The 27793-nt window shown below is 51.2% G+C and overlaps 1 protein-coding gene across 18 annotated transcripts in view; it reads left to right on the forward strand.

The window, feature by feature from the left end:
- The window catches only part of TMEM63C (transmembrane protein 63C), a 129627-nt gene that overhangs the window by 69672 nt on the left and 32162 nt on the right, over positions 1 to 27793 (forward strand). For 14 of the 18 annotated variants that reach the window (XM_019833359.2, XM_045060300.1, XM_045060301.1 and 11 more), the window contains 5 exons: positions 5161 to 5304; positions 18439 to 18501; positions 23926 to 24087; positions 24621 to 24700; positions 25117 to 25198. In XM_019833359.2, coding sequence (XP_019688918.1) covers positions 23938 to 24087; positions 24621 to 24700; positions 25117 to 25198 — 312 coding nt within the window. In that variant the 5' untranslated portion in view covers positions 5161 to 5304; positions 18439 to 18501; positions 23926 to 23937. The other 4 variants (XM_023255894.2, XM_023255892.2, XM_045060303.1 and 1 more) reach the window with 3 other exon arrangements.

The raw sequence follows: 27793 nt of genomic DNA on the forward strand, positions 1-27793 counted from the left end.
ATTATTTAAGGGTGACCAACCATACCAGACCATGAGAAGAAGAGGTTCCAAGTTATTCTATGAAGCCAGTGTGACACTGACAAAGAACACAGAAAAAGATAAAAATTACTGGAAAAAATTGAATTTATGAATATTGGTGCAAAATTCATAAATTAACAAATAGGATCATACAGTGTTATGTTTAAAAAACAAATACACCACAAACAAATATCTTAAACAAAGCAATAGGTCAAAAGAGGTGAAAAATCACATAAACAGCTCCATAAATGCTAAAAAGGCCTTAAAGGCATTTTATGACAAATTCAAAATATGTCCCTGATAGTAACTCTTCTTTTTAAGTGTTTTTATCATGTTATTTTTTTTCATTTTAGTTTATTTCATCATATAAGTGTGCTCTTTAATCTGCATTCTCTATTTCACCCACCCCCACCTACCTCCCCTTTGATAACCATCAGTTTGTTCTCTATAGTTAAAAGTCTGTTTCTTGGTTTGTCTCCCTTTTCCTTTTGCTCATTTGTTTTGTTTCTTAAATTCCACATATGAGTGAGATCATACAGTATTTTGTCTTTTGCTGACTGATTTATTTAGCTTAGCATAATACTCTCCATCCACATAGTTGCAAATGGCAAGATTTCATGCTTTTTATGGCTGAATAATATTCCATTGTGTGTATGTGTGTATACACACACATAGTATTATATATATATATATATTATTATATATATGTATATATACACACACAAATACACAATGTAATATATATAATGGAATACATACACACACACACACACACACACACACACTGTATATAATGGTATATATTGCAATGGTATATATATAACACAGATATATGTATACATATAAATATACCACATCTTCTTTATCTATTTATCTATGGATGACACTTGGACTGCTTGCATAGTTTGGCTATTGCAAATAACGCTGCAATAAACATAGGGGTACATGTATCCCTTTGAATTAGTGTTTTTGGGTTTTTTGTTTGTTTGTTTTGGTAAATACCAAGTAATGCAATTACCGAATAATAAGGTAGTTCTATTTTTAATTTTTTGAGGAGCCTCCATACTGTTTTCCACAGTAGCTGCACCAGATTGCATTCCCACCAACAATGCAAGAGGGTTCCTCACCAACACTCTATTGTTGATTTTAGCCATTCTGACAGGTGTGAGGTAATAACTTATTGTAGTTTTGATTTGCATTTCCCTGATGATGAGTGATGTTGAGCATCTTTTCATGTGTCTGTTGGCCATCTGTATGTCTTCTTTGGAGAAATGTCTGTTCATGACTTCTAACCTATTTTTTTAATTTGATTATTTGTTTTGGGGGTATTGAGTTCTTCGTATATTTTGGATACTAACCCTTTAGTGGATATGTCATTTGCAAATATCTTCAGTAGGTTGCCTTTTAGTTTTGTTGGTTGTTTCCTTTACTGTGCAAAACCTTTTTATCTTTGATGTAGTCCCAGCAGTTTATTTTTGCTTTTATTTCCCTTGCCTCAAAAGATGTATCTTGAAAAATGTTGCTGCGGCTGATATCAGAGAAATTACTGCCTGTGCTCTCTTCAAGGATTTTTATGGTTTCAGGTCTCTAATCCATTTTGAATTTATTTTTGTGTATGGTGTAAGAAAGTGGTCCAGTTTCAATCTTTTGCATGTGGCTGTCCAGTTTTTCCAACACCATTTGTTGAAGAGACTACCATTTACCATTAGATATTCACTTTTCCTTTGCCAAAGTCTAAGTGGCCTTATAATTTTGGGTTTATTTGAGGGGTTTCTGTTCTATTCCATTGATGGATGTGTTTATTTTTGTGCCAGTCCCATACTGTTTTGATTACTTTAGCTTTATAATATAACTTGAAATGTGCAATTGTGATAACTTCAGTTTTGTTTTTCTTTTTCAAGATTGCTTGGGCTACTCCAGGTCTCAATTTTAACTCTTATTTAATAGGAGTAGATGGATATTCCTTAACATAATTTTATGCATGTGTATGTGTGTGTGTGTGTGTGTGTGTACAGATATACACACATACAAGGGGAAAAGGACCACTATTACCTTGAGCATTCTTTAATACTTCTCTAGAAGTATTAAACAATCCAATACAAATTTTGAAAATAAAAGTTACAAAAGGAGGCCAATTTATCAATTAAAGTTATAAAAGGAGGCCAACTTATCAATTAAAGATGATGAGATTGACTACCTGAAGGAAAAAAGAACAAGATCATCCACTGAAAAACTAGGAGAAATAATAAAAGAATATAGTAAGATGACGGCTAATAAATATTAAAGACAACAATGTATAGCTCTATTACATATAATGGAAAGAAGCATTTATAATATCAGTAAAAGTGCTAAACATAATTAGAAGTCAGTCTAAGCAGAGGTGGCAAGAGCAGATTCTTACTACTGCCGTTCACTCCTGGTGCCCCAGCACTTAGAATAGGGCCTGGCAATGGTAATAAATATTTGTCAAGTGGTGGCATGGCTCCCAGATCAATGGAGCAGAAGTTTATCCAGACAAAGACCCACGCACGTCTGATAGACAGCAGGGATGACAGTAATCGCTGACACGAAGTGGTTCCCATGTGCCAGGCACAGTAGGACGCCCTTCACCTGTAGCCTAGCACGTGACCAGTCCTGGGACACAGTCTGTGCACTCAAGAAGAGTGTGTGTTCTGCAGCCGTTGGGTGGGGTGTCCTGCACCTGTGTGCTGGGACCAGTTGGTCTGTAGTGTTGGGTATATTCAAGTCCTCTGTTTCCTTATTGATCTTCTGTCTGGTTGCTCTGCCCAGTATTGAAAGTGGTTTATTAAAATCTCCTACTGTTACTGAGTTACTCTTTCTCCCTTCCATTCTGTCTGTCTGCTTCACCTATTTGGGTGCTCTGCTGTTAGATGCATATATATTTATAATTATAACTTCCTGGAGAATGGACCCTTACATCAATATGTAATATCCTTCTTTGTGTCTTGCTGCAGTGTTGGACTCTTAGTCTACTTTGTCTGATGGAAGTATGGCCACCCCTCCTCTTTTTCAGTTACCATTTGCATACAGGGTCATCCCCCATCCTTTTGCTTGTGGCCCATGTGTGTCCTTACAGCTAGCTGAGGTGAGTCTCTTATAGACAGCGCATACTCGCATTTTTCTGCACCTTTTACCTGAAATAATTCACTTAATCTTCACAATAGACGGTGCTATTGTTATTACCATTTTCAGATGAGGAAACCAAGGCACGGGAAGGTTAGGTAACTTCTCTTAGATCCAGTGAAGCTAGAATTTGAACCAGCACTTGACTCAGAGGTCATGCTCTTTGTATCCATCCTACTACATAGTTAAATTGAGATTTTAAATTTAGAAAAAGGGTGACTGGGTGGAGGGAGGGAAGAGATTATTCATACGTGACTTTGGGACAACTATCTAGCCCCTTGGGGGAAAGAAAGAAAGCTGGGCCATACTCCTATAGGCCTTACTCCTATAAGGAGTAAGCTATACTCCTTACACCAAAATATATTCTAGAAAAAAAAAAAGATTAGAAAGAAGGAAAGATTAAAAAGAAAGAAAGAAAACCCTAACAGTACTAGTGGTAAACAGGGGCAAATGATTCTTAGGATGCTCTAGTAAGAAATACTTTTCACTACAGAAAAATCTGAAATTTTGTGCAAAAGATGGCATAAAGTAAAAAAGAATATGACAGTTTGCAATACACATGACAAAAAGTTAATTCATTGCCTTAGTTTAGAAAAACCTTTTAAAAATCAGTAAGATAAATTGGAAAGGACATAGGCAGTTCACAGAAAAATGCAAAGGCCAGTTAATCAATAAACATGAAGATAATGTCTGCCCTTTCTGATAATTAAAGAATTACACACCGAAACGATAACCATTTTTCAACACTCACCCTGGCAAACTTTAAAACCTTGGTAACGCACAGTGTTGTCAAGGTTGGAGGCAACAGGCACTCTCGTGCGTGGCTGGGCAGTTCAAACTGGCTCATCCTCTTTGGAAGACAATTTGGAAACACCTCTCAGAATTTCAGGCCCACCTAACCTTCGGCTCCTTACCCCTGGGGATTTATCCTCCAGCTAACCTCACACACGTGCACGACGATTATAACCAAAGACGTTTTTTGCAGCTTTGCGCGGCAGAAAGGTAGAAACAACCTAAGCATCCATCGACGAGGATGGATTCACATAAATTATAAGTGCATTTTTCAGCGGAAGGCATGAGCTGCCGCAAAAATGGAGGCTCTGTCTGTGCTGGTATGTGGGGACGTGTGGTGTATGTTAACAAAGCAGAGTACTGGAAATATGTTCCTGGCTGAGTTTAAAATAAAGAGGCAGGCATACATATGTATTTGTCATTATTTATGGGAACATTTTTGCAGAAATGCACAGCAGGAAGTGTGGCTCTGTTTGGAAGTGGAGCAGGGGTTTGGGGTCGCAGGGGGAGGTTTCATGGTGCATTTGATTTTTTTTTCCCCCTACAACCGTGTTATTTTCAGAATTTAAAAAGGAAAAGAAAGCAATTAGAAAGGGAGAATACCATTTAAATGCCTCACCCTGAACTATCTCTTTAAATTTGTTTCTCGGTAGGTCCCCTCTTGTTACATCTGTAATTTTAAATCTGGAAGGGCTGAAGAGATGTCGCCAAAGGAAATGAGGCCTAGTGAGGTTTCAGCGGCTGCCCAGGGCCCCTGGCTGGGGGCAGAGCTGGGACTCCTACGATGCTACTTGAAATCCCCTGCTGCTTATGGGCCCCCCTGAGCTCCCCAGCTCAGCGCTGCTGGCGGTGTCTGGGTATCTAGGCTGAAGGCCCCCGTGTGGGAAAGTGGGGGTGCTCCAAGTCACCAGGAGGGAAGTGGCAGAGGGGACCTCGGTGCTTGGACTCCTAGAACAGTGCATCCCCAGGCTCATGCTCACCTGGGATGAAGGGTGGCTCCTGGCTCACCCACCTCAGGGATGGGCAGCTGGATGTGGAGATAGGGCAGACTGGGGGGTCATGGCTTCATCTGGGGTGCCCCTCGCTCCAGGAGAACTCCCCTGAGGCAGGCCTCATGAGAAGATGCTGACGAGCATGTTGGGTGAGGGTCCTTGGCTTGGGGAGGCTGGGGAGACCTGAGAGTGCTTTGTTGTCCCTATGCCACAGAGCCTTGGAGGAACCACCTTCGTTGTCAGAAACTGAGCAGGGACAAGGCTGGGCCGCTCAGAAGCACCTGAGGACCGATCAAGAGGAGGGAGGACCAGTGAACCACCCATCTGCCTGAGCCACAAACCTCACCTGCTGGTCCAGGTAGGTGCCCTTGCAGCCATCCCACCCAGCAGTGCTAAGACCCTCGTGCCAACTCTCTCTCAGGCTCAGGAAATGTGACCACCCCACTGCCCATGGCCTGTGGCTTTCCAGTCAGTGCTTGGGTGAAGGTTCTCCCTAACCCCTCCTAAACCCACAACCTGAAAGAGGTACAGGAAAGCCCAGTCCTCTCTCCAAAGGTGACCTCTCTGCTCCAGGTGACCTCGACTCCCAAAGCCTGGGAAGGGGGCCAAAGGCTACTCTGGCTCCGGTAGGATGTCCCCTGCTTGAAGAAACACCCACTCTGAACCCTTAGCTGGGTCTCGACTGGCTCCTGCCCAGCTGAGCCTGGTTTGGGACAGGCCTAGAACGCAGCCAGACACAGGGATTGGGACAGATGGTATCTCCATAGACTCTTAGAACTGGAAGGGATCTTAGTGATATAATCCAACCTCAGTCTCTTTTAACCTCTCAAGCGTAGTATCAATAGTGTTGCTGACAATGTTGTAGCTGAACATGTCTAAGGAACCAGCTGTAATCTCGTCAAAACAGCACCGAAAGCCCTTGGGTCTCAGGCAGCCCTTCGTGGTTCAGCCCCTTCCTCCCTGCCCAGCCTCAGCCAGGAGGACCCCCAGTCCTTTCCCCTCCTTCCACCTACCCAGTGACTCATAGCAACTCATCCCCCTTTGTGACAGGGACACTGGCAGTGATCAGACATCCCAATCAGAGGGCATTAAAGCCAAGTTAGCATCGCAGTGAGGCTTTCTCCCTAGTTTAAGTAAGTTAATAAAATCAAGAAGGGGGGTGCCTGGGTGACTCAGGTCATGATCTCATAGTTTGTGGGTTCAAGCCCCATGTCAGACTCTGTGCTGACAGCTCAGAGCCTGGAGCCTGCTTTGGATTCTGTGTCTCCCACTCTGCCCCTCCCCTGTGTGTGCTCTAGCTCTCTCTCAAAAATAAATAAACGTCAATCAATCAATCAATCAATCAAATCAAGAAGGGATTGGGTAGTCAAGACAGGCTCTCACAGTAATAAGATCTCTCTATCTGAGAGTCTCTAAAATCTCTTTTCTACCAAAGAAGTTAACCGCTGTGTAAGCTATTGGCCAAGAACACTGTGATTGTTGCCATTATCAATAAAAGCGATCATAGATAGAGTTCTTTTCTGTGCAGATCAAAGTGCTTGATGTTCACATCTCTCTTATAATTTCCTGGCCCGGCCTGTGAGAGCTCTCCAGGTCAAGGAGTCTTAGCCACAGGCGAGTAGTTCACGTCCATCTTTCTGGCCATGTGCACCCCCAGCCCGCACTGGACCCTGGTCTGCCTGGTCTAGATTGCCCCGAGAGGCAGCATCGAATTGTGGTGGAGAGCGCAGGCTTGGGAGCAAGGAGAGCGCAGGTCCCAATGCCACCACCCACTAGCTTTGTGATCTCTGTGTATGCCAGTCTTTTCATCTGTGTAATGGGGATACCAGCAGTCCCCTAGGGTGATGTAGAGATTAAAATTAATATCTGTAAAGTGCTTGGGACAACCTCCAGCACTCAGTGAGTGCTGACCCGTGTTAGCCCTGGTCATTACAAAAGCCACATTCTGCTTCCTGATTAACCTCCCTAAAGCAAAGCAGTCATCTCTCTGCCCTGCACCAAAACCATCCATGGCTCCCCATTGCCCATTCAGTGACTGTGTCTAACCTGTCCTTTAAGGGCTTCAAAAGCAGCAGCTTTACTGTTTTCCTTGCACATAATAAGGAATCAGTAGTGTTTGCTGAGAGAGAGGGTTTCCACCCTCAAGGTGGGTGAACTGAGTCCCTAAGGAATGGAAGCACAGCCCCTGGCAACCCCACAGCTGGGGGCTTGATCCAGGCTCTTCTGCCTCCCCCCGTCATGCCCCGGCAGGAGCAGCCCTGGTTGTCTGTCGCTGCATCTGCCCAGGGGGCAGATTTGGTTTCCCCCGGAGCTGCGGGGGCCTCACGTGCAGGGGGCGCCATTCGGGCTCCAGCCCTCCTGGTACATGTCAGAGTGAGGAGGGGATGCCCGGCCACAGGCCAGAGCAGGCAGTGACCGCAGTTACAACTCACACTCAGATGAGTTCCAGCCAGGTGGCAGACGCGACGTCTTTGTCCTCATCCATCCCTGGGAAGTGGCCAGAACCTCAGCTCCCATAGCTCAGGTGGGAAGCCCAAGGCCAGCAGAAACCACCCGCGACATGGCACCTTGGTCAGGAAACCTGGCAAGCCCCCCATCCTGCACCTCACTGCTTCCCTGGCAGAAGAGAGGCTCGTGCCACAGAGGAGCGGGCACCGGGTTGAAGTAGGACAGACTCATGTCCAAAACCGGGCTCCTCACTGGGTGGGGAGACCTTGGCCATGTCAGTTAGCTTCTCTGAGCCTCTATTTTTCCATCTATAAAACGGGAGAACAGTACCCATTCCATTGGATTGATGGGAGGCCAAAATGGATCAAAGTGCCCAGGGGGCACCTGTACAGTGCCTACATGGGGCGGGGCACCCTGTAACTTGTGGTCATTTTGCTCCGTCCGTCAGAGGTGTTCTTCCAAGCTGCCAGGTGCAGCCGCCTCCGTCCTGCAAGCCTCTCACTTTCCTTAGTTGAAAATGTCCTCGCTTGGCCTCCACTCTAAGATGAAGAAAAGCGGTGGTGTCTTTGGCAAGGGAGGGGAGAGAGAACAGTCCAAATCTCCGAATCCTGGCAAGGGCGCGAGGCTCGGTGGAGAAGAAGCAGAGCTCTGTCTGGCTTTCGCAGAGATTTTCCACACTGGTGCTGCCACGCTCAGGAAGCCAGGAGTGAAGTGACAGAGAGGGAACACAGTAGACCATGCTGGTTCCTGCACGGAGGCGTGTTTGGCTTTATTCATTCAACAAGTGAATGAATTTGTTGGGATTCCAAGCGATATGCTAAACATATCGCTTGCAGCAAGCGATATTCAGCAGCAAGACAGATAGACATAGACCCTGCCCTCATGGGGCCTTCATTCTAATGAGGGCGAGGACAGACAATAAACAGCATAAACTATGGGCAAAGGGTGGTAGGAGATAAATCCAGTGGAAAAACAGGGGAGGAGAGGGGATGGGAGGGCCTGGGGAGTTTGATTATTAAATACGGTCATCAGGACAGGCCACACCAAAAAGGTGACATTGGAGACACCGATTGTCTGCTCCCCTTGGGAACCTCTGAGAAGCCCGTGAGCTCAGAATCGGGGCCAAGTGCCCTTCACGAGATCCCAGGATAGCAGCTAAATCTAGAAACCCTTCTAGTCCCAGCCCAGATAATGTCATGCCCTTCCTCTGAAACCTTCAATAGTTTCCTATTGCCTACGCAATTAAGTACAAATCATTCATTCTGAAATTCACGACCTTCCTTTTATCTCACCAGACCCTGCTCACCCCACCTCTGCAGCCTAGTCTACCTGCCATTTCTGGAATATTCCACTCTCTGCTTCTCTCCATCACTCATCTGTTCTCTCTGCCCCAAATGCCCCTGTCTCAATGGTTTCTGTTAGCCTGCCGCCTCTCTGAAGACTTCCCTGACCCTGGGGAGCTGTGGTCTCTGAGCCCCATTACCTTGGCTTTACCTTTCTCATGGCCATTACTCTCTGCCTTTGGTACAGGCATTGGTTTAACTATGTGATCTTTCCATGAGGCAGGTGTAGGGCTCAGCAAACATTGGCTGAATTGAGTATGGCCAAGCTCAAAGGTCCCCAGAAATACTGGGACAAGTGGTCGTGGGGGTCGGGGGTTGTCCCACTCACACAAAGAAGGCAGAAGAGGGAGATGAGCAGGAAAGGAGAGAGGGAACCGAAATGTAGGTGAGACAGGATGGAGGTGCTAGTGAAGAAACGGGACAGAGGTTCCCCACCATGTTTCTTCTAGTTGAGGCAGGTTGTCAAGAGACAGAGGGTGGGTTTTTTCTTCCCCAGAAATAGCTACTACCCCCTTCAGCATCCCAGACCAGTGTTTCCTGGTGTCTAACTAGAATACGACTTACCACGGCTGGGGCTCATTTCCTCTGGTTCTATCCTCTGAATTCAAGGAGCTCTTTTGAGTCTTCATTCAGTGAGGATCAGAGTGACTTTCTTGACTCCCCTGTCCAAGAGGCAGGAGCCAGGTCACGATGAGGCTGGCCCGTGGCCTGGGAGTTTATGCTCTAGTTGAGGAGGCCAGGACCCCTCTCAGAGATTTCTTGGGGGCCGGAGTACGGGGACCACCCTATGTCACGGAGGCTGCTCCAGCCCGTCACTCCTCAGCCACTCTCCAGGGCTGGCCCTCATCATGGTCAAATCTGTAACCAGAGAGCCCCCAGCACCGTCATCCTCAGGCCACTTGTGCCCTGGGCGCTCTCTGTCCCACAGGTCCCGTGAAGCCACGTGAGCCAGCCCCGCAGCCTCTGCCATCTGGCTCCCCGCCGTGGCTGGAGCAGCTGCGCTCTGGGCTCTCCCTCTACCTCTCTCCAACCCCCTCCCCCTGCCACCACCGCCTCCCCCCGCCCCCCCTACCACCACCCCTGCCAGCAGCCAGCCTGGCTCCTGCCCTATTTAGACAGATGGGAACAGAGCTGGGTGTCCCTCCCATCTCTGCCGCCCCAAGGGGTGGTGCGTTTCTATATGGGGACCTGAACTCCCTCAGGGGACAGTCCTAACGTAATCCGAGCCCACCTTCCTCTCCACTTTTGTGTATTCCTGGTCTCCTCCAGGAATGTCATGTGCCCTCCGGAAGGCATTCCCGTGGCTGTAACCCCAGCTCCAACTCCGGGGCAGAAGCCCCATGTGCACCCAAGGTTAGGAATGTGGCTGCTGGACTCAAATCTCTCTTTTTTTTTTTTTTTTAATTTTTTTTTTCAACGTTTATTTATTTTTGGGACAGAGAGAGAGACAGAGCATGAACGGGGGAGGGGCAGAGAGGGAGACACAGAATCGGAAACAGGCTCCAGGCTCTGAGCCATCAGCCCAGAGCCCGACGCGGGGCTTGAACTCCCGGACCACGAGATCGTGACCTGGCTGAAGTCGGACGCTTAACCGACTGCGCCACCCAGGTGCCCCTCAAATCTCTCTTTAGTGACAGTAGTTCCCACCTTGGAGTTGTGAGGATTAAAAGAGCCCACGCTTACAGACTCTGAGCACAGCATCTGGCAGTAAGCCCTCAATTCACGTGACTACTGCTGTCCGACTTTGAAGAGCCGCCTTGGCCAGCACCACCTCCAGGCAGCCTTTCTGGATTGTTCAGGGCTCCTCCTCTGTGCTCCCGGCACCCCTTCACCAGGCCTCTGGAGTGCACTTATGCAGACCTGTCACAGTTTCTTTGAGGTCTTTGTACCCACTTGAATCTTGTGCTTTGACTATAAGCACCTTGAATGCAAGGAACAGTCTGGCCCATTGTTTTGCTGAATGAATGGTTTCATGACTGACAGGCAGCCGGGAGAGACGGACTGAGAGAATAGGATTGTGCCTTCCAGGCCTGACTTTTCCAGGGCCTGTCCTGAAAGACCAGGATGCCCACACCGAGGCCTGGGGGTAGGGTGAGGCGGCTGAAGACCACCCCGCCTCGTGTCCCATGGCCCAGTGCAGTGATCCTCGAAGCCCCATTCAGCAATGTCAGCATCACCCAGGAACCCAGGAACTTCTAGACTCCATCCCAGACCTGCCACATCAGAAACTCAGGCAGGGAGGCAGCATCTGCGGGAAACAAGCCCTCCAGGTGATGCTGAGGCACCAGAGTGTGAGAACCACTCTCATGTTTCAGAGTAACTCAGGTCCATAGGAGGTAGGGTCTCGGGGGTCTCTGCTCTGCTGAAGGCTTCCAAGAAAGCTGTCGGCTAGGTCCCCAGGACATAGCTCCTGCTGATCCCACGCTCCTGAGCTTGAGACCCTTTTGCTGACAGGGCAGGTGCGGGGGAGAACACTGTCCCCACAGACCTCTCCTTTCCCAAGCGGCACTAGACCAGAATGGGTCCAACCGGGTCTTGGTGCTAGGCCCTCCCCACTGCCATTGACCAGCAGCCCTTTGAGCCCAGCCCCTGTAGCAAAATTCAGGGCAGACTTCTGGAATATTAGGGCTAAGAAGGACCCTAGAGAGCATTGGCTACATCCATGAGTTCTCTCCCCCGCCCCAACACACATGCACACACACATACACAACTCAGCATGCCCACGTACAAATACATAAACATGCATGCTCCCCAAAGCACACACAAGCACACAAAACCCAAATAGTCATAAACACATTCCCAAGCACACCCAAATGCCACTCCCCCTATGCAGATGCACACACACAATACGCCGATACACCTCAAAATACACAAACATAAATGCGTAGGTCCACTGGATCCATTCCGAGGGCAGCTGTAGCAAATTACCCCAGACCCTGCGGCCACAAACCACAGATGTTCATTTTCTCAGAGTTCTGGAGGCCGGAAGGGTGACATCCAGTGTGCTGGCAGGGGCTGTGCCCTCCTGCAGGCTCTCGGGGGGGGACGCCTCCCTGGCTGCTTCTGGCTTGTGGGAGTGGCCGGCACCCCTGCACCTTGACTTGTGTGGTTTCATGTCTCTGTCTTGGCCTGTGTTCTCGTGGCTGTCTTGTCTGTGTCTCCACGAAGACTTCGTATGGGGACACCAGGCGGTGGCCTTATGGCCCACCCTAATCTAATACGACTTCACTTTAACTAGTTCTATCCACAGAGACCCTATTTCCAAATAAGGTCATATTCTGTGGTTCCAAGTGGACAGGAATTCAATCCAGTCCATTCACACATTCCCAAATGCACAGGTATGGAGACAGACAGACACACACACACACACACACACACACACACACGCACACGCACACGCACACACACAGAGCCCTGGCAGATGAGAACCCTCGGATCCTGAGGGGAGAAGAGTCCTCGATGTTAGAGTCCTCACCTCTGGAACCAGCACAATGGGGGTCACACCCTGCTATGGCACTTATCCCGGCACGGCTTTTCATCTTGGTTTGGTTTTTGTTTGTTTGTTTGTTCGTTTTGCTTGTTCGTTAGGTGTGCCCAGTACAACATTCAAAAAGCGAAAAAGAGAATATAATGAAAGTAAGTCTTCCTCAGGAGGCTTCAGCCTCCACCTAGTTTCCTTCCCAGAAGGCAGCCACTTAAGGGTGTCCTGGGTCTCCTTCCAGAGACCAGGCAGACGTGCAGGGTGTTTTCCCTGCGCCATCGTCCGTGTCTTGTTTTCTTCGCTCAACAGAGCATCTGTTACTCTTTATTCCGATTACCTGCTTTCATGTTTTGGGGCCTCTCCCACCTGATGGAACGAACACTCGCTGCGGCCAGGTCCATGGACCACTCACTGAGGCCAGGACCACGGACCACTCACAGAGGCCAGGACCATGGAACTCTCACTGAGGCCAGGACCACGGACTGCTCACTAAGCCAGGTCCACGTAACGCTCACTGAGGCCAGGACCACGGACCGCTCACTACGCCAGGTCCACGGAACGCTCACTAGGCCAGGTCCACGGAACACTTACTGAGGCCAGGACCACGGAATGCTCACTGAGGCCAGAACCACAGAACGCTCACTGAGGCCAGGACCACGGACTGCTCACTAAGCCAGGTCCACGTAACGCTCACTGAGGCCAGGACCACAGACCGCTCACTACGCCAGGTCCACGGAACGCTCACTAGGCCAGGTCCACGGAACGCTCACTGAGGCCAGGACCACAGACCGCTCACTAGGCCAGGTCCACAGAATGCTCACTAGGCCAGGTCCATGGAACGCTCACTGAGGCCAGGACCACGGACTGCTCACTGAGGCCAGGACCACGGAACGCTTACTGAGGCCAGGACCACGGACCGCTCACTGAGGCCAGGACCACGGAACGCTTACTGAGGCCAGGACCACAGACTGCTCACTAGGCCAGGTCCATGGAATGCTCACCGAAGCCAGGACCACGGACTGCTCACTAGGCCAGGACCACGCAACGCTCACTGAGGCCAGGACCACAGAACGCTTACTGAGGCCAGGACCACAGACCGCTCACTAGGCCGGGTCCATGGAATGCTCACTGAGGCCAGGTCTATTGTAGTTTAGCTTTCCTCCCCACTTCCTAGCCCAGTGCGGGCACAGAGCAGGTGTCCAGTCACGGCTGGTTCTAGTTACACATTGACCAGTCATCGACAGTGGGTTGGGTGTGCATGGGCTGGGGCTCAGCCCCTCTGTCTCCCCAGCATATGCCATGGTCCACCAGAGGCCACCCTAGCAGCAGCAGGAGCTGAGGGGGACGGCACCCAACAGTGCCTCCTGCCTGTTAGCTCCTGCTGCCGGGCACCTTCATCCTGCTCTAACTGGGGCTGTGCCTCCCCTCCGGAGCCCTCCCCTCCCAGCCCACTCAGGACTCCCTCAGAGAAATCCAGCGGGCAGGAGGCTGGGGAGAGAACAACAGTGCTGACCTGACGACGAGGAGCCCTTTGCCCAGTCTTTGCTAGCCGAAGGCTCAGTCCCGCTTGTTACCACAGAGACAGGAATTACGGCAGTAAATCAGGGTCGAAGTGAAGCCTGCAGCTTGTGGAGGGAATGTGTTCGCTCCACAACTCAGATAAGAGATGTGCCAGGTGTGTGTGTGTGTGTGTGTGTGTGTGTGTGTGTGGCTGCTCAGCCTGAGATCTCACCGTGCCCTCAATCTACTGATTGAGCTGAGCTCCAGGGGGAATGGGGTGGCCAGGGGCCACCCAGCCCTGTGAGACTGGAGGCCAAGGACATACTCGGCTGCAGCAAACCTCTGCTCATCTGTGGGAGGAAGGGCTTAGATTCGAGAATTTGTAGGAGCCCCTCCAGCCAGACACTCTGGGTTGGAGATCGGGGGGCCAAGTGAGACCCACCCCAGCCTGCTGCCAGTCATTCCTTTCTTCCACAAATATTTGCAGAGAGACAGAGCACGAGTGGGGAGGGGCGGAGAGAGAGGGAGACACAGAATCCGCAGCAGGCTCCAGGCTCCGAGCTGTCAGCACAGAGCCCGACACTGGGCTCAAACCCACGAACCCACGAACCCACGAACCCACGAACCGCAAGATCATGACCCGAGCCAAAGTCGGACGCTTAACCGACTGAGCCACCCAGGGGCCCCTTTTCCACAAATATTTGTAAAGCACCAAGCTCTAACCAGCACAGCAGAGAAAATACTAAGCAAACGTAGCCATTAAGGAGCTTTGCATCCACTGGTGGAGCCAGCCATTTAGTACGTCATCTTGTAAATGAACGTCAAATGTACTAGGTTCAAACAAGGAAAATAATACTTAACTGTATTGAGCCATTGCTGTATAGCAGTACCGTTCTAAGTGTTTTATGTGAATTGGTTCATACATTCCTAACACCCAGCCAATAAGGTAGATGCTATTAACATCTCCATGTTACAGATAAGGAAACCGAGGCACAGGGAAGCTGAGATATTTGCCCAAGGACATGGAGCTTACAAATAGCAGAGACAGGATTTGGGACCCACTCTTTTTTTTTTTTTTTAATGTTTATTTTTGAGACAGAGAGAGACAGAGCATGAACGGGGGAGGGGCAGAGAGAGGGAGACACAGAATCTGAAACAGACTCCAGGCTCTGAGCTGTCAGCACAGAGCCTGACGTGGGGCTCGAACTCATGGACCGCGAGATCGTGACCTGAGCCGAAGTCGGCCGCTTAACCGACTGAGCCACCCAGGCGCCCCTGGGACCCACTCTTAAATGTCATACTGTGTCTGTGACCTAAGATGCTCTGAGGCATGGAATGTGGGGGCTTCACCTGGTCTGGGGTTCTTCCCTATGGAGGCAAAAACCGAGCTGCAATTATTATTTTTTTTTCTTCCTTTCAACGTTTATTTATTTTTGGGACAGAGAGAGACAGAGCATGAACGGGGGAGGGGCAGAGAGAGAGGGAGACACAGAATCGGAAACAGGCTCCAGGCTCTGAGCCGATTCCAGGCTCTGAGCCATCAGCCCAGAGCCTGAGGCAGGGCTCGAACTCCCGGACCGAGATCGTGACCTGGCTGAAGTCGGACGCTTAACCGACTGCGCCACCCAGGCGCCCCTCACTTATACTCTTAAAGAGTTCAGGGGAAAAAAAGAATATAAGAGTATATCACACACACACACACACACACACCCCTCACATGCACACACACAGAGAAGAAAAAGATACTGATAAAATGGTGGCATGGTGGTAAACATAAGACATTTTCCAGCTGCAATTAACTAGGGGAAAATGAGTTAACTAGTGGGAGGGAGGAATATTCCAGGTGGAAGGTCTAGCATATGCAAGGGACCTGTGGTGGCAAGAGAGAAGGTGGCATGCCACCTACTAGCACCATGACCTTAGGCAAGTGATTTCACCTGTCTGGGCCTTAATTGTCCTCTCATCAGGGGATGATTTTAGTACCCTTAGGTACTTGTGAGAGCTACATACTTAAATGGGAAGTATTTCTCCTATAGTAAGTGCTCCATAAATGTTAGCTATTAATAAGATCGTGCCCCTCCCACACACACCGAGGGCTTCCTGGGCTGCCCTAGCTGCGGGATCTGGGCTCCTCACACAGAAGACTTGGCCTTGAGATGAGGAGGGCCTGGCCTGCTGGCCTGGCTGGTTAGGACAGCAGTAGCTGAAGCCAGGCCAGGTCTGGAAGGAAGGAGGTGAGCGCCGGACCAGGGGACTGACTAATAAAGACAGAGCTCGTTCTTTTTGAAGCTTTTGCCCACTTCCCCAAGCAAACCTCGCCTGCGGCCTGGGACTGCCCAGCCTCCAGCTTCTGCCACTAGAGGCCAGGACGGGGAGAAATGGGAGGGGAGGAAGGCCACACACTTCCCCATCAGATAAGATGTGCAGCTGAGGAGGGGACTGAGGATCCTGACCCCCCAGCCGGCATCCCCACCGTCACTCACTGCCCCTCCTTGGCCCAAAAAGCCAGGCTGACATTCGGTTTTCATGCATAAGAAGAACAGAGGCAGCAGCCTCCAGGCTGCAGTTTGTGGGGTCTTGGACAGTCCTCCCCTGGTCTGTTCCGGAACAGAGTAGGCGGGAGGAGACCAGGAATGGTCCAGTCTGGGCCCTTCACTAGCACGTCGCAGATGACCTGGTGCCAGTGACGGTAGTACTGGCTAATGGCACTGCTTCTCAAGCATTTGCAAAGGGGTTTGTGTGAGTTAACTCATTCCGTGTTCACAACAACCTTGTGAGGCAGTGCCATTATCCCCGCTTTCCAGAGGTGGAAACTAAGACCCAGAGAGCTGAGGTCACTGTCCGTGGTCACACAGCGAACAGGGGTGGACCTGGGATTTAAGCCCAGACGGTCTGGCTGCAGACAGTCCACTTCTTCCCACCGCCCTGAATAACCTCCCTGTGTTCATGCCTCCCTAAAATTCATGCCCGAAGAGAAATTCCCTGATGCCCCTGCACGTGGCAGGTGGGTGCCCCTGTTCTGTGTTCCCTTATAACCCTCAGATTTCAAGTTGCATTCTTTCCACTGCTGCTACTTTGGTCTCCAGAAAGCTCTCTACCCCTCCTCTTCACACCCAAGAGCTAGAAAGAAGGAAGAAGGAAACCTCTCCAGAAAGGAGGTCCAGTCGTGGTTTAAGGGTGAGGACAAAAGGCAGGACGATGCTCTGGGTTTCCATGACACTGCCTCTGCTTGCTGCTGAGGAAGCTGAGGAAGGTGCTGAGATGGGGGCGAGGCTCTCTTGTCTCTTCTCTTTCCTCACCTCCTTCCTTCACCCGCCTCACCTTCCTGCAGGCTGCACCTGCCCAACCCTGCCGATGGACTGCATCCCACTCCAGGTTAGAGGCTCGGACCTTGTGTCTGGAGGCCCTCCTAGGCAGAACGGCAGCTGGGCCATGCCTCTCCCAACAGCAGTCGTCTCCCCAAACCCCAAAGACTGGGAACCCCCTGAAGAGGAACTTGCGTTTGTACTTCCTGGGAAGAGTAGATCTGCCACGAATTGTTGTTGAACGAACAAATGAACAAATGAAAGCATAAACCAGTGATCCATCCTGCACTCGAGCCATGAGTACTCGTTTTCACATTCCCAAAACACCATGCTCTGTCCCCCCTCTGGCTCTTGGCCAACATGGTTCCCTCTGTCCATGCTCCCCACCACACTGCTGAGTCAAATCCCTCGCATCTCAGCTCAGAGGTGACTTCCTTGCAGAAGGCTTCTCTGACCGCTCAAGGTGGGCCCTCCCCATGACCCCCTTTACCGGGGTTACCAAAGTGTGCCAGAGTGTGTGGTGGCTCGTGCCTGGCATGCTTACAGGTCTCCCCAGCGAGTCTGGGAGACTCATATTGGTAGGAAACGGAACTGCCAGGCCCCCAGGGCCTCGCATGATGGCTGGTGCATGGTAGGTACTCAGCCCTTCTTTGTGGAAGGAAGGAAGGGAGGAGGAGGGAGGGAGGAAGGGGGGTGCTTTCGGAAGGAGAGAAAATGAGTGTGTAGGAGTTAAGTGGAAAAGAGCAGCATCCAGGACTCAAACCTCCTTAGAGCCAGATGGAAGGCAGAGCTCTTCCCAGCCCGGGCCCACCCCCTTCCCTCATCATGTACGGTATTAACCAAATAAAAGTCACACGTCCTTCTGGCTGTGCTGCTGGTCACCAAGCACTTGCACATCCCTGCCCTGGTTCCAGTCCCCCAGACAGCCCTGACAGGGGCTTCCCAGCTGTTCCCCTCGTTTTAAAGATGAGATCCAGCAAAGGGTGCTGGGCAAGTGCATAGCCACTCGCCAAAAGATGAACTTAGACGCTTACGTCACAGCCTCTGCAAACTTTAACTCAAAATGGACCAGAGACTTCAGTGTCAGAGCTAAAACTATAAGATTTTTAGGAGAAAACATAGGAGTAGGCAAAGATTTCCTAGACACCATCACCATCCCCAAAGCACGGTCCATAAAAGAACGTTTGATAAACTGGACTTTGTCAAAATCCAAAACAGTGGTGCTTCAAAGATACCATGAAGAAAACAAATAGACCAGCAACAGACTGGGAAAAAGTATTTGCAAAATACACGTGATAAAGGACGTATATCCTGAACATAAAGATGTTCAGGAGCCCTGAGAGATGATGCCGCCCTGGCAGACGGCCTGGGCCCCTAGGCCTTGTGGTTTTTAGATTGCATTTGTTCTTTTGCAGCTTCCGGGTAGCTGAGCGAAGCCCCCAGGCCTGACTTAGACCCTCTCTGGAGAACTGACGCAGGTAGGGAACGGCCCTCCAAGGCCTTCAGATCGCGCCTGCGCCTCCCGCGCCCCGCCTTCCCCCGCGGCTTCCTCAGCGCGGGCTCCCCCAGGTGGCCGCCAGCAGAACTGTACCTTGGTGCCGCAGCTGCCAGAGATGCCAAGGGAAACGCTCCTCGCTCCTCGGGCTACTCTGGCTTTTACGGCAGAAGGCTTGCTGTTAAACGGTAGCGCGTTCAGGGGCGCCCAGGGGCTCAGGGGGTTAAGCCTCCGACTCTTGGTTTTGGCTCAGGTCATGATCTCACGCTTCGTGGGATCGAGCCCCGTGTCAGGGCTGTGCACTGACAGTGTGGAGCCTACTTGGGATTCTTTCTCTTTCTCTCTCTCTCTCTCTCTCTCTGCTTCTTACCCCATGCGCTCTCTCTCTTTCAAAATAAATAAGTAAACATTTTTTAAAAACTATAAGAAAAAGGTACCATGTTCAGTGCAAATCCTTGTAAGTTTATATTTAGCTAAACATGCTTGTGTCAATGAGTTAAGCAGTGACCTGGAGTAGTAAAACCGTGGGCAGCCCCTGCAGAGAGAACAGAAGGATGCTGATGTGGCAGGTAGAAGGATGAGTTCGTGTGTTTCCCTATTTTTGTGAGTTAGCACAGGGAGCCCCGGACCCGTCCTGCACACCACCCTCTTCTTTATTCCCTTCTCTGTCCCCATCTCCAAAGCCTCCCCAACTCCAGACAGCATTCCGCTGTGCCCCTTGGAGCTCTGCGCCCACTTTTCATTTGACAAGTGTCTGTGTGATACTTCTGTGTCCCAGGCATTGCTCTCCATGACTGACAAATCTTAACCCAGTTATCCATCTTTTTTAAAAAAAAATGTTTATTTGTTTATTGAGGGGGAAGGGGCAGAAAGGATGAGAGGGAGAACCCCAAGCAAGCCCCATGCTGTCAGTTCAGAGCCCGACATGGGGCTCCACCTCACAAAGCATGAGATCATGACCTGAGCTGAAATCAAGAGTCAGACACTTAACCGACTGAGCCACCCAGATGCCCCCACTTACCCCTCTTTTTTTTTTAAACTTTTTTTAACGTTTATTTATTTTTGAGACAGAGAGAGACAGAGCATGAACGAGGGAAGGTCAGAGAGAGGGAGACACAGAATCTGAAACAGGCTCCAGGCTCTGAGCTGTCAGCACAGAGCCCGACGCGGGGCTCAAACTCACGGACCGCAAGATCATGACCTGAGCCGAAGTCGGCCGCTTAACCGACTGAGCCACCCAGGGCTCCCCCCCCCCCACTTACCCCTCTTAATAGCACTGCAAAGTGAGTCCTAGTTACTAACACCACTCCCCTTTTGTAGATGAATAAATGAGGCAGGGAGACCTTAAGTAGCTTGCTCGAGGTAAGTGTTGGAACTGGCATTCAGTGCCACAGAGCCCAAGATGCCCAGAAACACCCCCAGCTCCTGCAGCACCTCGCCTGCCCACTGGGAACTGAAACCAGAGACTCCCCAGGACGGGGCCTCCCTTACCACCCTCTCAGGCCTGGGGACGAGAGAGATGTATTCCTTCCTCCTCTGTGCATCTTCCAGACTCTTCTTCCTTCCTTCCTGCTGAAGCCCCCATCTTGGATCCAAGGTGTCAGCCTAGACATCTCGCTCCCCGTCTTTGGTACAGGCGCTGACTTCCCCCCCCCCACCAGATCACTCCCCTCCTTCCCAGAAGAGTTCAGTTCTTGCCTCACCGTCACGTCAGTGCTCTTCCCGTCTTCATTCTTACCGATTTCAAGATCCACCTGTCCATAAAGGACATTCCAGCCTCCCAGTTCCTTGACACCACTCAGTCGCTGACTCTATTTTCATGCCCTAGACCTTCTCTCTACCCATAACCGATCCCTTCTTAATCTCAGTGCCACACAGCTCATTTTCCAACAGCCACGTCCTACGTGTCGGGTCACAGCCTGTGATACCCAACAGTTCTACCTCCGTGGACCCCTGTCACCATCCCTCGCTCATCTCATGTGTCCTTTCTGTCCTTACCTGGCCAGTCATTAAAACGACTCCCTCATGTACAACTCCAGCCCTCTCATTCTCCTACTTACTTGGGAAAACGTCTGCCCTGGTTAGGTCGAGCTGTCTGCCTCTTCCACAGCGGCTCACCTGCATCCACACCGATGAGCACAGCTGGGGGAGAGGCCCAGTGAGTCTGGCTGCTCTTGCTGCAGATTCAAGACCGTGAACCTCAGTGGCCCCTTAGTGCTGCGCGACAGTCCCACCATGTTCTCATAATGCATTCACTCCACCACTTCTCTAGACTTCTATTTCTGCCTTGCGTCCTGTCCTCAAACATCCCACATCTGCCCACCACCTGCGTCGCTCAGCAACCTTGAGACTTGTTCCCCCTGCGTCTGAGAAAATAGAAGCCTTGGGCGGGCGCACCCGCGAGCTCCACCTGTGCGCCTGCCTCCCTCCTGCTGCCGTGGGTCAGTACCCAGCTCTCGGCCAAGACCAACGTCTGCACTTGTGCACCGGTTGCCGGCCCTTCCCACATCCTCGCATTGCGTCGGCAATGCCCTGTCTCCCCCGTATCGCCAGCCTTTAAGTTCCCACCGGCCCGTTCCCACCGGCATTCCGTGCTGCTGCACGGGTTTTTGTTTTGTTTTGTTTTGCCTATTCACTATTGCGTCACCAGCATTAGTCTGGCACAAGGCAGTTGTTCACTAAATACTTGTTGAATGAATGAATGAATGAATGAATAACGAAGGAGCCTACTTTTCTTGTGCTGCTGCTTCTCCCGTCCTAACCACCTCCAAACTCTCATTCCCGTTCAAAGGAATCGTTCATGCCCACTGGCTCCAATTCTCCGGCCACCATTCTCTCTCGCGCCTGTTCCAGTCTGGCCACCGACTAAACCTCCACGTTGCTTCAACTATGGCTGGTTCTCAGTTGTCATCTTACTTGGCCGCATCAGTGCAGCCGATCCCTCCCTTCTGGAAACATTTTATTTAGCTTCCAGGATGCCACCCACTCCTGCTATTCCTCCTTCCTCTCTGGCCCCTCTTCTAGTCCCTTTCTCGTTTCCTCCTCATCTGCCTCACCTCCCCGTGTTGGGGCCTCACCCTGCACAGACTCAGACCTTGAGCCTCACTCTGAGCTCACGCCTTCGGTGACCCAGTCCTATGCCTCCAACAGTCATCTGCTGGTGACTCTCACAGTTATGTCTCCTGACTCTCCTCTGAGCTGCGGGCTCACGTGTCCAGCCACCCACCTGGCATCTCCACTTAGCATGTCCAGCACCCGGCTCCTGACCCCTCCCCCCACTCCTGGTCTGTCCCACCCAATAAAGGCACTTCTGCTCTTCGGCCCCAAAACCTCAGGGTCACCCTGGACTCCTCTCTTTTACACCCCGCCCCCCACCACCCATTGTAGCAGCACATGCTGGCTTCACCTTCAGAATACTTCCAAAATCTGACTGCTTCTCACCGCCTCCTCCCCTTCCATCCCAGGCTTGTTACCTCTTGCCTGGATTGCTGTAATCTCCTCCTAACTGACCTCTCTGTGTTTACTTCTCGGCTTGCCCCGCTTCCATTTATGCTCAAACCAAGGGTCAGAGTGATGCCTTTAATACATAAGTCATTTCACGTCACTCCTTGGCTCAAGCTTCACCCCCCTCACTCTCCCCTGGCCAAGCTTCACCCCCTTCACTCTCCCCTGTCCAGCCACATGGGCCTGTTTGCTCTTCTTGGAGGCTCCAGGCAAGCTTGTGCCCCCAGACCTTCTGCTGTGCCTGCCATGTGGTTTGCTCCCTCTTCAAGTCTTTGTCCAAATGTCATCCTCCCAGTGAGGTCTTCCCAGTCACCCTCTTTACCCTTCTGACCCACCGTCACCCCTGCACTGCCTCTCCCCACCAGGATCCAATGAGAGAGGGTTTTTTTGTTTTGTTTTGCCTATTCACTATTGCATCACCAGCATTAGTCTGGCACAAGGCAGTTGTTCATTAAATACTTGTTGAATGAATGAATGAATGAATGATGAATGAGCCTACTTTTCTTGAATGGGAGTGAAGAGTTTCTAGGGTGAGACAAGGTCTGGAGACAAAATGAATGATTTTTTTTTTTTTGTAATGTTTAGTTATTTTGAGAGAGAGAGAGAGCTTGAATGGGGGAGGGGTAGAGAGAGAGAGGGAAAGAAAGAGAATCCCAAGCAGGCTCCATGCTGTCAGCATAGAGGCCAACGCAGGACCCTATCTCATGAACCGTGAGATTATGATCTGAGCTGAAATCAAGGGTTGGATGCCCAGGGTACCTCGGTGGCTCAGTCAGTTGAGCATCTGACCTCGACTCAGGTCATGATCTCAAGGTTCGAGCCCACATCAGGCTCTCTGTGGTCAACACGGAGCCCATTTCAGATCCTCTGTCCCCTTCTCTTTTTGCCCTTCCAGCTTGCACATGTTCTCTCTCTCTTTCAAAAATAAATAAACATTAAGAAAAAATTAAAAACAAAAAGAGTTGGACGCCCAACCAACTGAGCCACCCAGGCGCCCTGAAATCTTAGCTATTCTTTTTTTTTTAATAGGCTCCCTGCCCAACATGGGGTTTCAACTCGCAACCCTGAGATTAAGAGTCACATGCTCTAGCTACTGAACCAGCCAGGTGCCCCTGAATGATCTTTTAAAACCAGAACACTTTGCAGATAAATTTAAGCAGCTACCAGTCACTTCCAGTTTTCATCTGTGCTTCCTGCTCTTTTCTGAGTCTGAGACCTATTGATGCCCATGACCATGAGCCCTACATTTGAGTCTCACCAAAATGCTCAGGCTCACTGGCTTGGCTCAGGCTCTGGGCAGGTGCTGATCTCCCTGGTTCAAGTTCGACCTGAAGACAGTGACGTTTACTGAGTCACTGCTATGTGCAGGGCACTATATAGCTTTACCTCATTTAGTTTTAGGAAACTTCCTTTCCTGGAAACTGGATCAGAGAATCATAAGATGTTAGACCCTATCTGCACAGGCTTCCCATGAATGCAGTTCTGTTCTCCAAACCGAATATTTCCACTCTGGGGTCCTACCCACCTCTGTGAAGTTTGTTCATTTATATACAAGAAAAGTTTCACAAAGGTAGAAATAGGAAGATCCATTTGGATGTGCTTCTCACAACTCTTGGTAAAGGGAGCGAGTGGTACAAAATAAAATCTCTTCCAGGGGATCTGGGACCTGGGCTCTTCTGCCATCACGGCCCTGGGTTTAAGGCAGCTGTGCTCCTCCCGGGTAGGGCTCTATGCCCTTTCAGGGCTGAGCCTCCCTGCCTTGACCTGCTACAGGCTGGCAATGGACACTGGGTCTGATGGGTACTCAGTGCACCTACCTCCCCCCCAACTCCCCGTCAGCCTTCTGCATTTGCAGAGTGAGAGGGATTCCTTGTGTCTGACCTGAGCACCCTTCTGTCACCAGGAAGATCCCAGGATGGCTGCCGTGCAGGGCAACCTGAATATGGTGAAAGAGACACAGAACATGACAGCACACAACTGCTTCAATTCTCAGAGCACCGTCCTGCAGGGGCAGCCCTTTGGGGGAATCCCCACTGTGCTGTTCCTCAACGTCATCTTGTGGGTGGTAAGTCCTGTGCCCCACGGTAGGCAGGGAGGCCTCGGGCAGACCGTCACACTGTCACAGGTGATACAGCAGGGGCCTCGGCTCTCCAGACAGACGTCAGCCACAGTGGTGGGGACTCCCTGAATGTCAGTCATGCCCAGGGCAGCCCGGGGAAGAGGGAACTGCAGGAACAGGCAGAATTCCTAAGATTCCCTTCCATGCGCCACTGTCCAGGGACCTACCCGGCCAGTGCCCTCGGGCCTCCCTTCTCTTTCCTCTTGCTGATTTCTTCAAGGAATGTTCTTGTTGCATCGTTCTAAACATGACACCGATGCCTTCACTCTGCAAACTCTGAGAATCCACTCTGCTGGGAAGCTGCTGGGCACCGGGGGTCCAGAGTTTAGACAGGCATGGCCTCTACCCTAACAAAGCTGGCCACTTGTTGGAGAGCCCGGGAAGCCCCTGGGAACCTGAGGGACAGGATCTCCCCCACGGGGTTTCAGGGACCAGCCGAGCAGGAGACATATTCCCACATTCCCTTTCCCGGCCTACAGGTCATCATTTTGGTTTATTCCTTCCTCCGGAAAGCTGCGTGGGACTACGGGCGCCTGGCTCTGCTCATTCACAATGACAGGTGAGGAGAGGCCGGGGGTCAGGGCGAGCCAGTTGCTTGCTCCCTTGGGGGAAGTAAGGCCACAACCAGGATACAGCAGGTGTCATGCCGTCACCCACTCCTGCCCAGCTCTGGCCCTCCTCAAAAGAAGGGAACTTAGTGGGGGCAGTCATCTCTGGGCACGAGCCCACTTTTTTCTCAGATCTCAGACTTTCTGGATCGCGTGACTCCCCAGATACATTGGGCACCTGGCAGCAGGGGTGATTACCGTCTGTACCCAGAGCTGTGTGCTCAGCACACGAGCTGAGATGTGTCTGGTACTGTATAAGAGGGGGTGGCGGCTCTTGGCTTGGGAGTTGGAGAGACAGCAAGGCGGGTGGCCGAGGCCTTTTCTCTCCTTCTCCGCCTCCCTGCTCACTGATCTTCCTGGCCGGCAGCTTGACTTCACTGATCTATGGGGAGCAGAGCGAGAAGACATCTCCCTCGGATATTTCCCTGGAGATGGAACACAAGGACAAGGTGAGCCCTGGGGTGGGCCTGGGCCCAGCGGGTTCCTGGCTCTGCCACGTGCAGGAAGGAGCCCGCTCATGATCAGGGGCTTTGCAACCAGCTGCATCCAACCTGGCAGTGTGACCTGGGACACACTCCTCAGCCTTGCCAAGCCTCAGTTTCCCCATCAGAAAGACGGGGATATTAACCATTCCTAACTCCTAGGATGCCAAATAAGAGTTAGTTAATTCCAGTATTTTAAAGGGATTTATTTATTTATTTATTTATTTTAGAGGATGAGAGACAGTGTGCAAGCGGGGGAGGGGAGAGAGAGAGAGAGGGAGAGGGAGAGAGAATCTTAAGCAGGCTCCACACTCAGCACAGATCCTGACTTGGGGCTCGATCTCACGACCGTGAAATCATGACCTGAGCCGAAATCAAGAGTCCGACCCTTAACCGACTGAGCCACCCAGATGCCCCCTTAAAGGAATTTCTAAAACTAAATTTCCTGCTTTTCTCAAATCTCCAACCCTTGTCACAGTCCTGGTCCTGCCCCAGCCAAGGACTCACCTCCCACTTCATAGAGGAGAGTCCAGACATCAGGCAGGGATTCCCTCAACCTCCCGCTTCCCAACTCTGCTCGATGGAGCCCAGTCTTCCTTCTCTTGCCTGTCGGATGCCAGGGCTCCACTCGAGCCTCTTCATTCACTTAGCTGGCTGCCGTGGCACACCTGCTGTGGGCCACCGCTGGTCTGGGACCTGGGCAGCGAACTCAATGGACCAAGTCCTGCTTCATGGGACTTTCTGTCTGGGTGAGAGACACCCAGACAGATGCACGTATTGGTGGTAAGTGCATGAACTCAAAAAGCGGCAAGGAAGGCACTACACAGTCATGGCACAGAGCTGGAGAGTTCCAGGTGGTGTCAGGGACGATCTTGGGCCCTCCCTGCCACAGCCCGCACTGCCTGTCTCCCTCTGCACCTGTGCTGCCCACTTTCTCACTCCCACTTACTCCTCCACCCCTCCAGAGTGGCTCCCACCCCTCCGTTCCACCCAGACGAGCCATCGGTTGTCCCAGGCCATGAAATCCCAAGGGCTTTGCTGAGTTCTCATCTCATCTGGTCTCTCAGAGACATCCAGCCCTGTAGACCACCTTCCCTTCTTGAACAGGCACTTCCAGTCGCTTCTGTGCCATCACACTCTCTGGGTTTCTCTTCTGCCGCTCCTCTGTTCCTCCCCATCCCCTCTGCAGGCTCCTCCACCCCAGGGGTTTCCCTCAGCTGGTCCCAGACCTCCTCCTCTCTCTGCTGGGCGACGTCACCCACACTCCCAGCCTCGTCTGCCACCTCTGCACAGAACCCTCCTAAATTTCTGTCTCCAGCTAACCCTCTCTCTGGGCTCCAGACACATTTATCCAGTGATTTTCAAAATATCTCCACGTGGAGATTGTAAAGGCGTTTGGAGTTCAGCATGTCCAAAACATGCCACGACATCCCTCCACCCACCTGTTCCTAGATCCCTGGTTTCAGACTCTGCCCACCACCCACCCAGGTGCACTCCCTGGGTCTGGCCCAGGCCCCCAGGTACAGCCAGTTCATTACCAAGTTGTATTGCTGTCACCCTCCCAGTCTTGTTTCTCTCCACCTCTCCCACCACCCCCCAGGCCAGGCCCCCATCAGCCTCTTGTTGGATGAGGCAGGGTGGCCTCTAACCAATATGTCCACGCCTGTGTCCTGCCCCACCCATTTTCCACCTCATCTGTCCTTGCCTCCCAACTCCCCCATCCCTGGCCACAGTGGCCACCTTTTAGATCCTTAAAAGTGCCACCTCCTTCCCTCCACAGGGCCTTTGGCCTGTCCTTCCCCCTCCCCCTCCCCGGTGCCCCCCCCCCCCAGGTTAACACACCCTTTGTTCAGATTTCAGCCCAAACGCCACTTCCCCAGGAGCCCCATCCCTGCCTTGTGGGTCCAGATCTTTGGTTTTACACGCATTGCTTTTCTTCAGAGCTCTTAACTCAGTCCGTAACAGTCCCTCATCTACCAGATCGGTCCAGGGTCTCTGCTCCCCCAGCAAGAGCAGGTGCTGACCTGGGCTGGCCCACCACTGTCCCCACCCCACCCACCCCACCCCCAGCCAGGCCAACCTGCTATGTAATTAACATCTGATTTGTGTTTGTTGGAGGCAGTGAGTGAGTAAAACCATATTCCTTCCATTATCATCCCTCCAAGAGACCTGGTCCCCTTATCTGCCAGGATCTGCCCCAAGCTGTGTGGAGAGCCTCAGACAAATTTGTCCCTTAGAATTCCTCTATAGAACAGGGACAGTCACGCCTACCTTACAAGGTTGACTCTCAGGTTTATTTTCGGAAGCATTGCTTTGGTTGGGGTTTTTTGTTGTTGTTGTACAATGGCAAAAAGATCATTTATTTAAAAATATCTGAGGAATCATTACAGCAGCAGTGAGGTGGTCAAACCGCAGAGGTAGAAATGAGACGGGCAGGGAGAGAGTCTGGTGAGGTGGCCCGTGGATGCCCCGGCCAGGATGCCGGGGCCTCAGCCAGGCCGAGTGGCGTGGGTAAAGCAAACGGGTCATTACCCCATGTGGTGGGAGTGAGGAGCTTGGGGC

Source organism: Felis catus, chromosome B3 (assembly GCF_018350175.1).
Source record: "Felis catus isolate Fca126 chromosome B3, F.catus_Fca126_mat1.0, whole genome shotgun sequence".
Lineage (NCBI taxonomy): Eukaryota > Metazoa > Chordata > Mammalia > Carnivora > Felidae > Felis > Felis catus.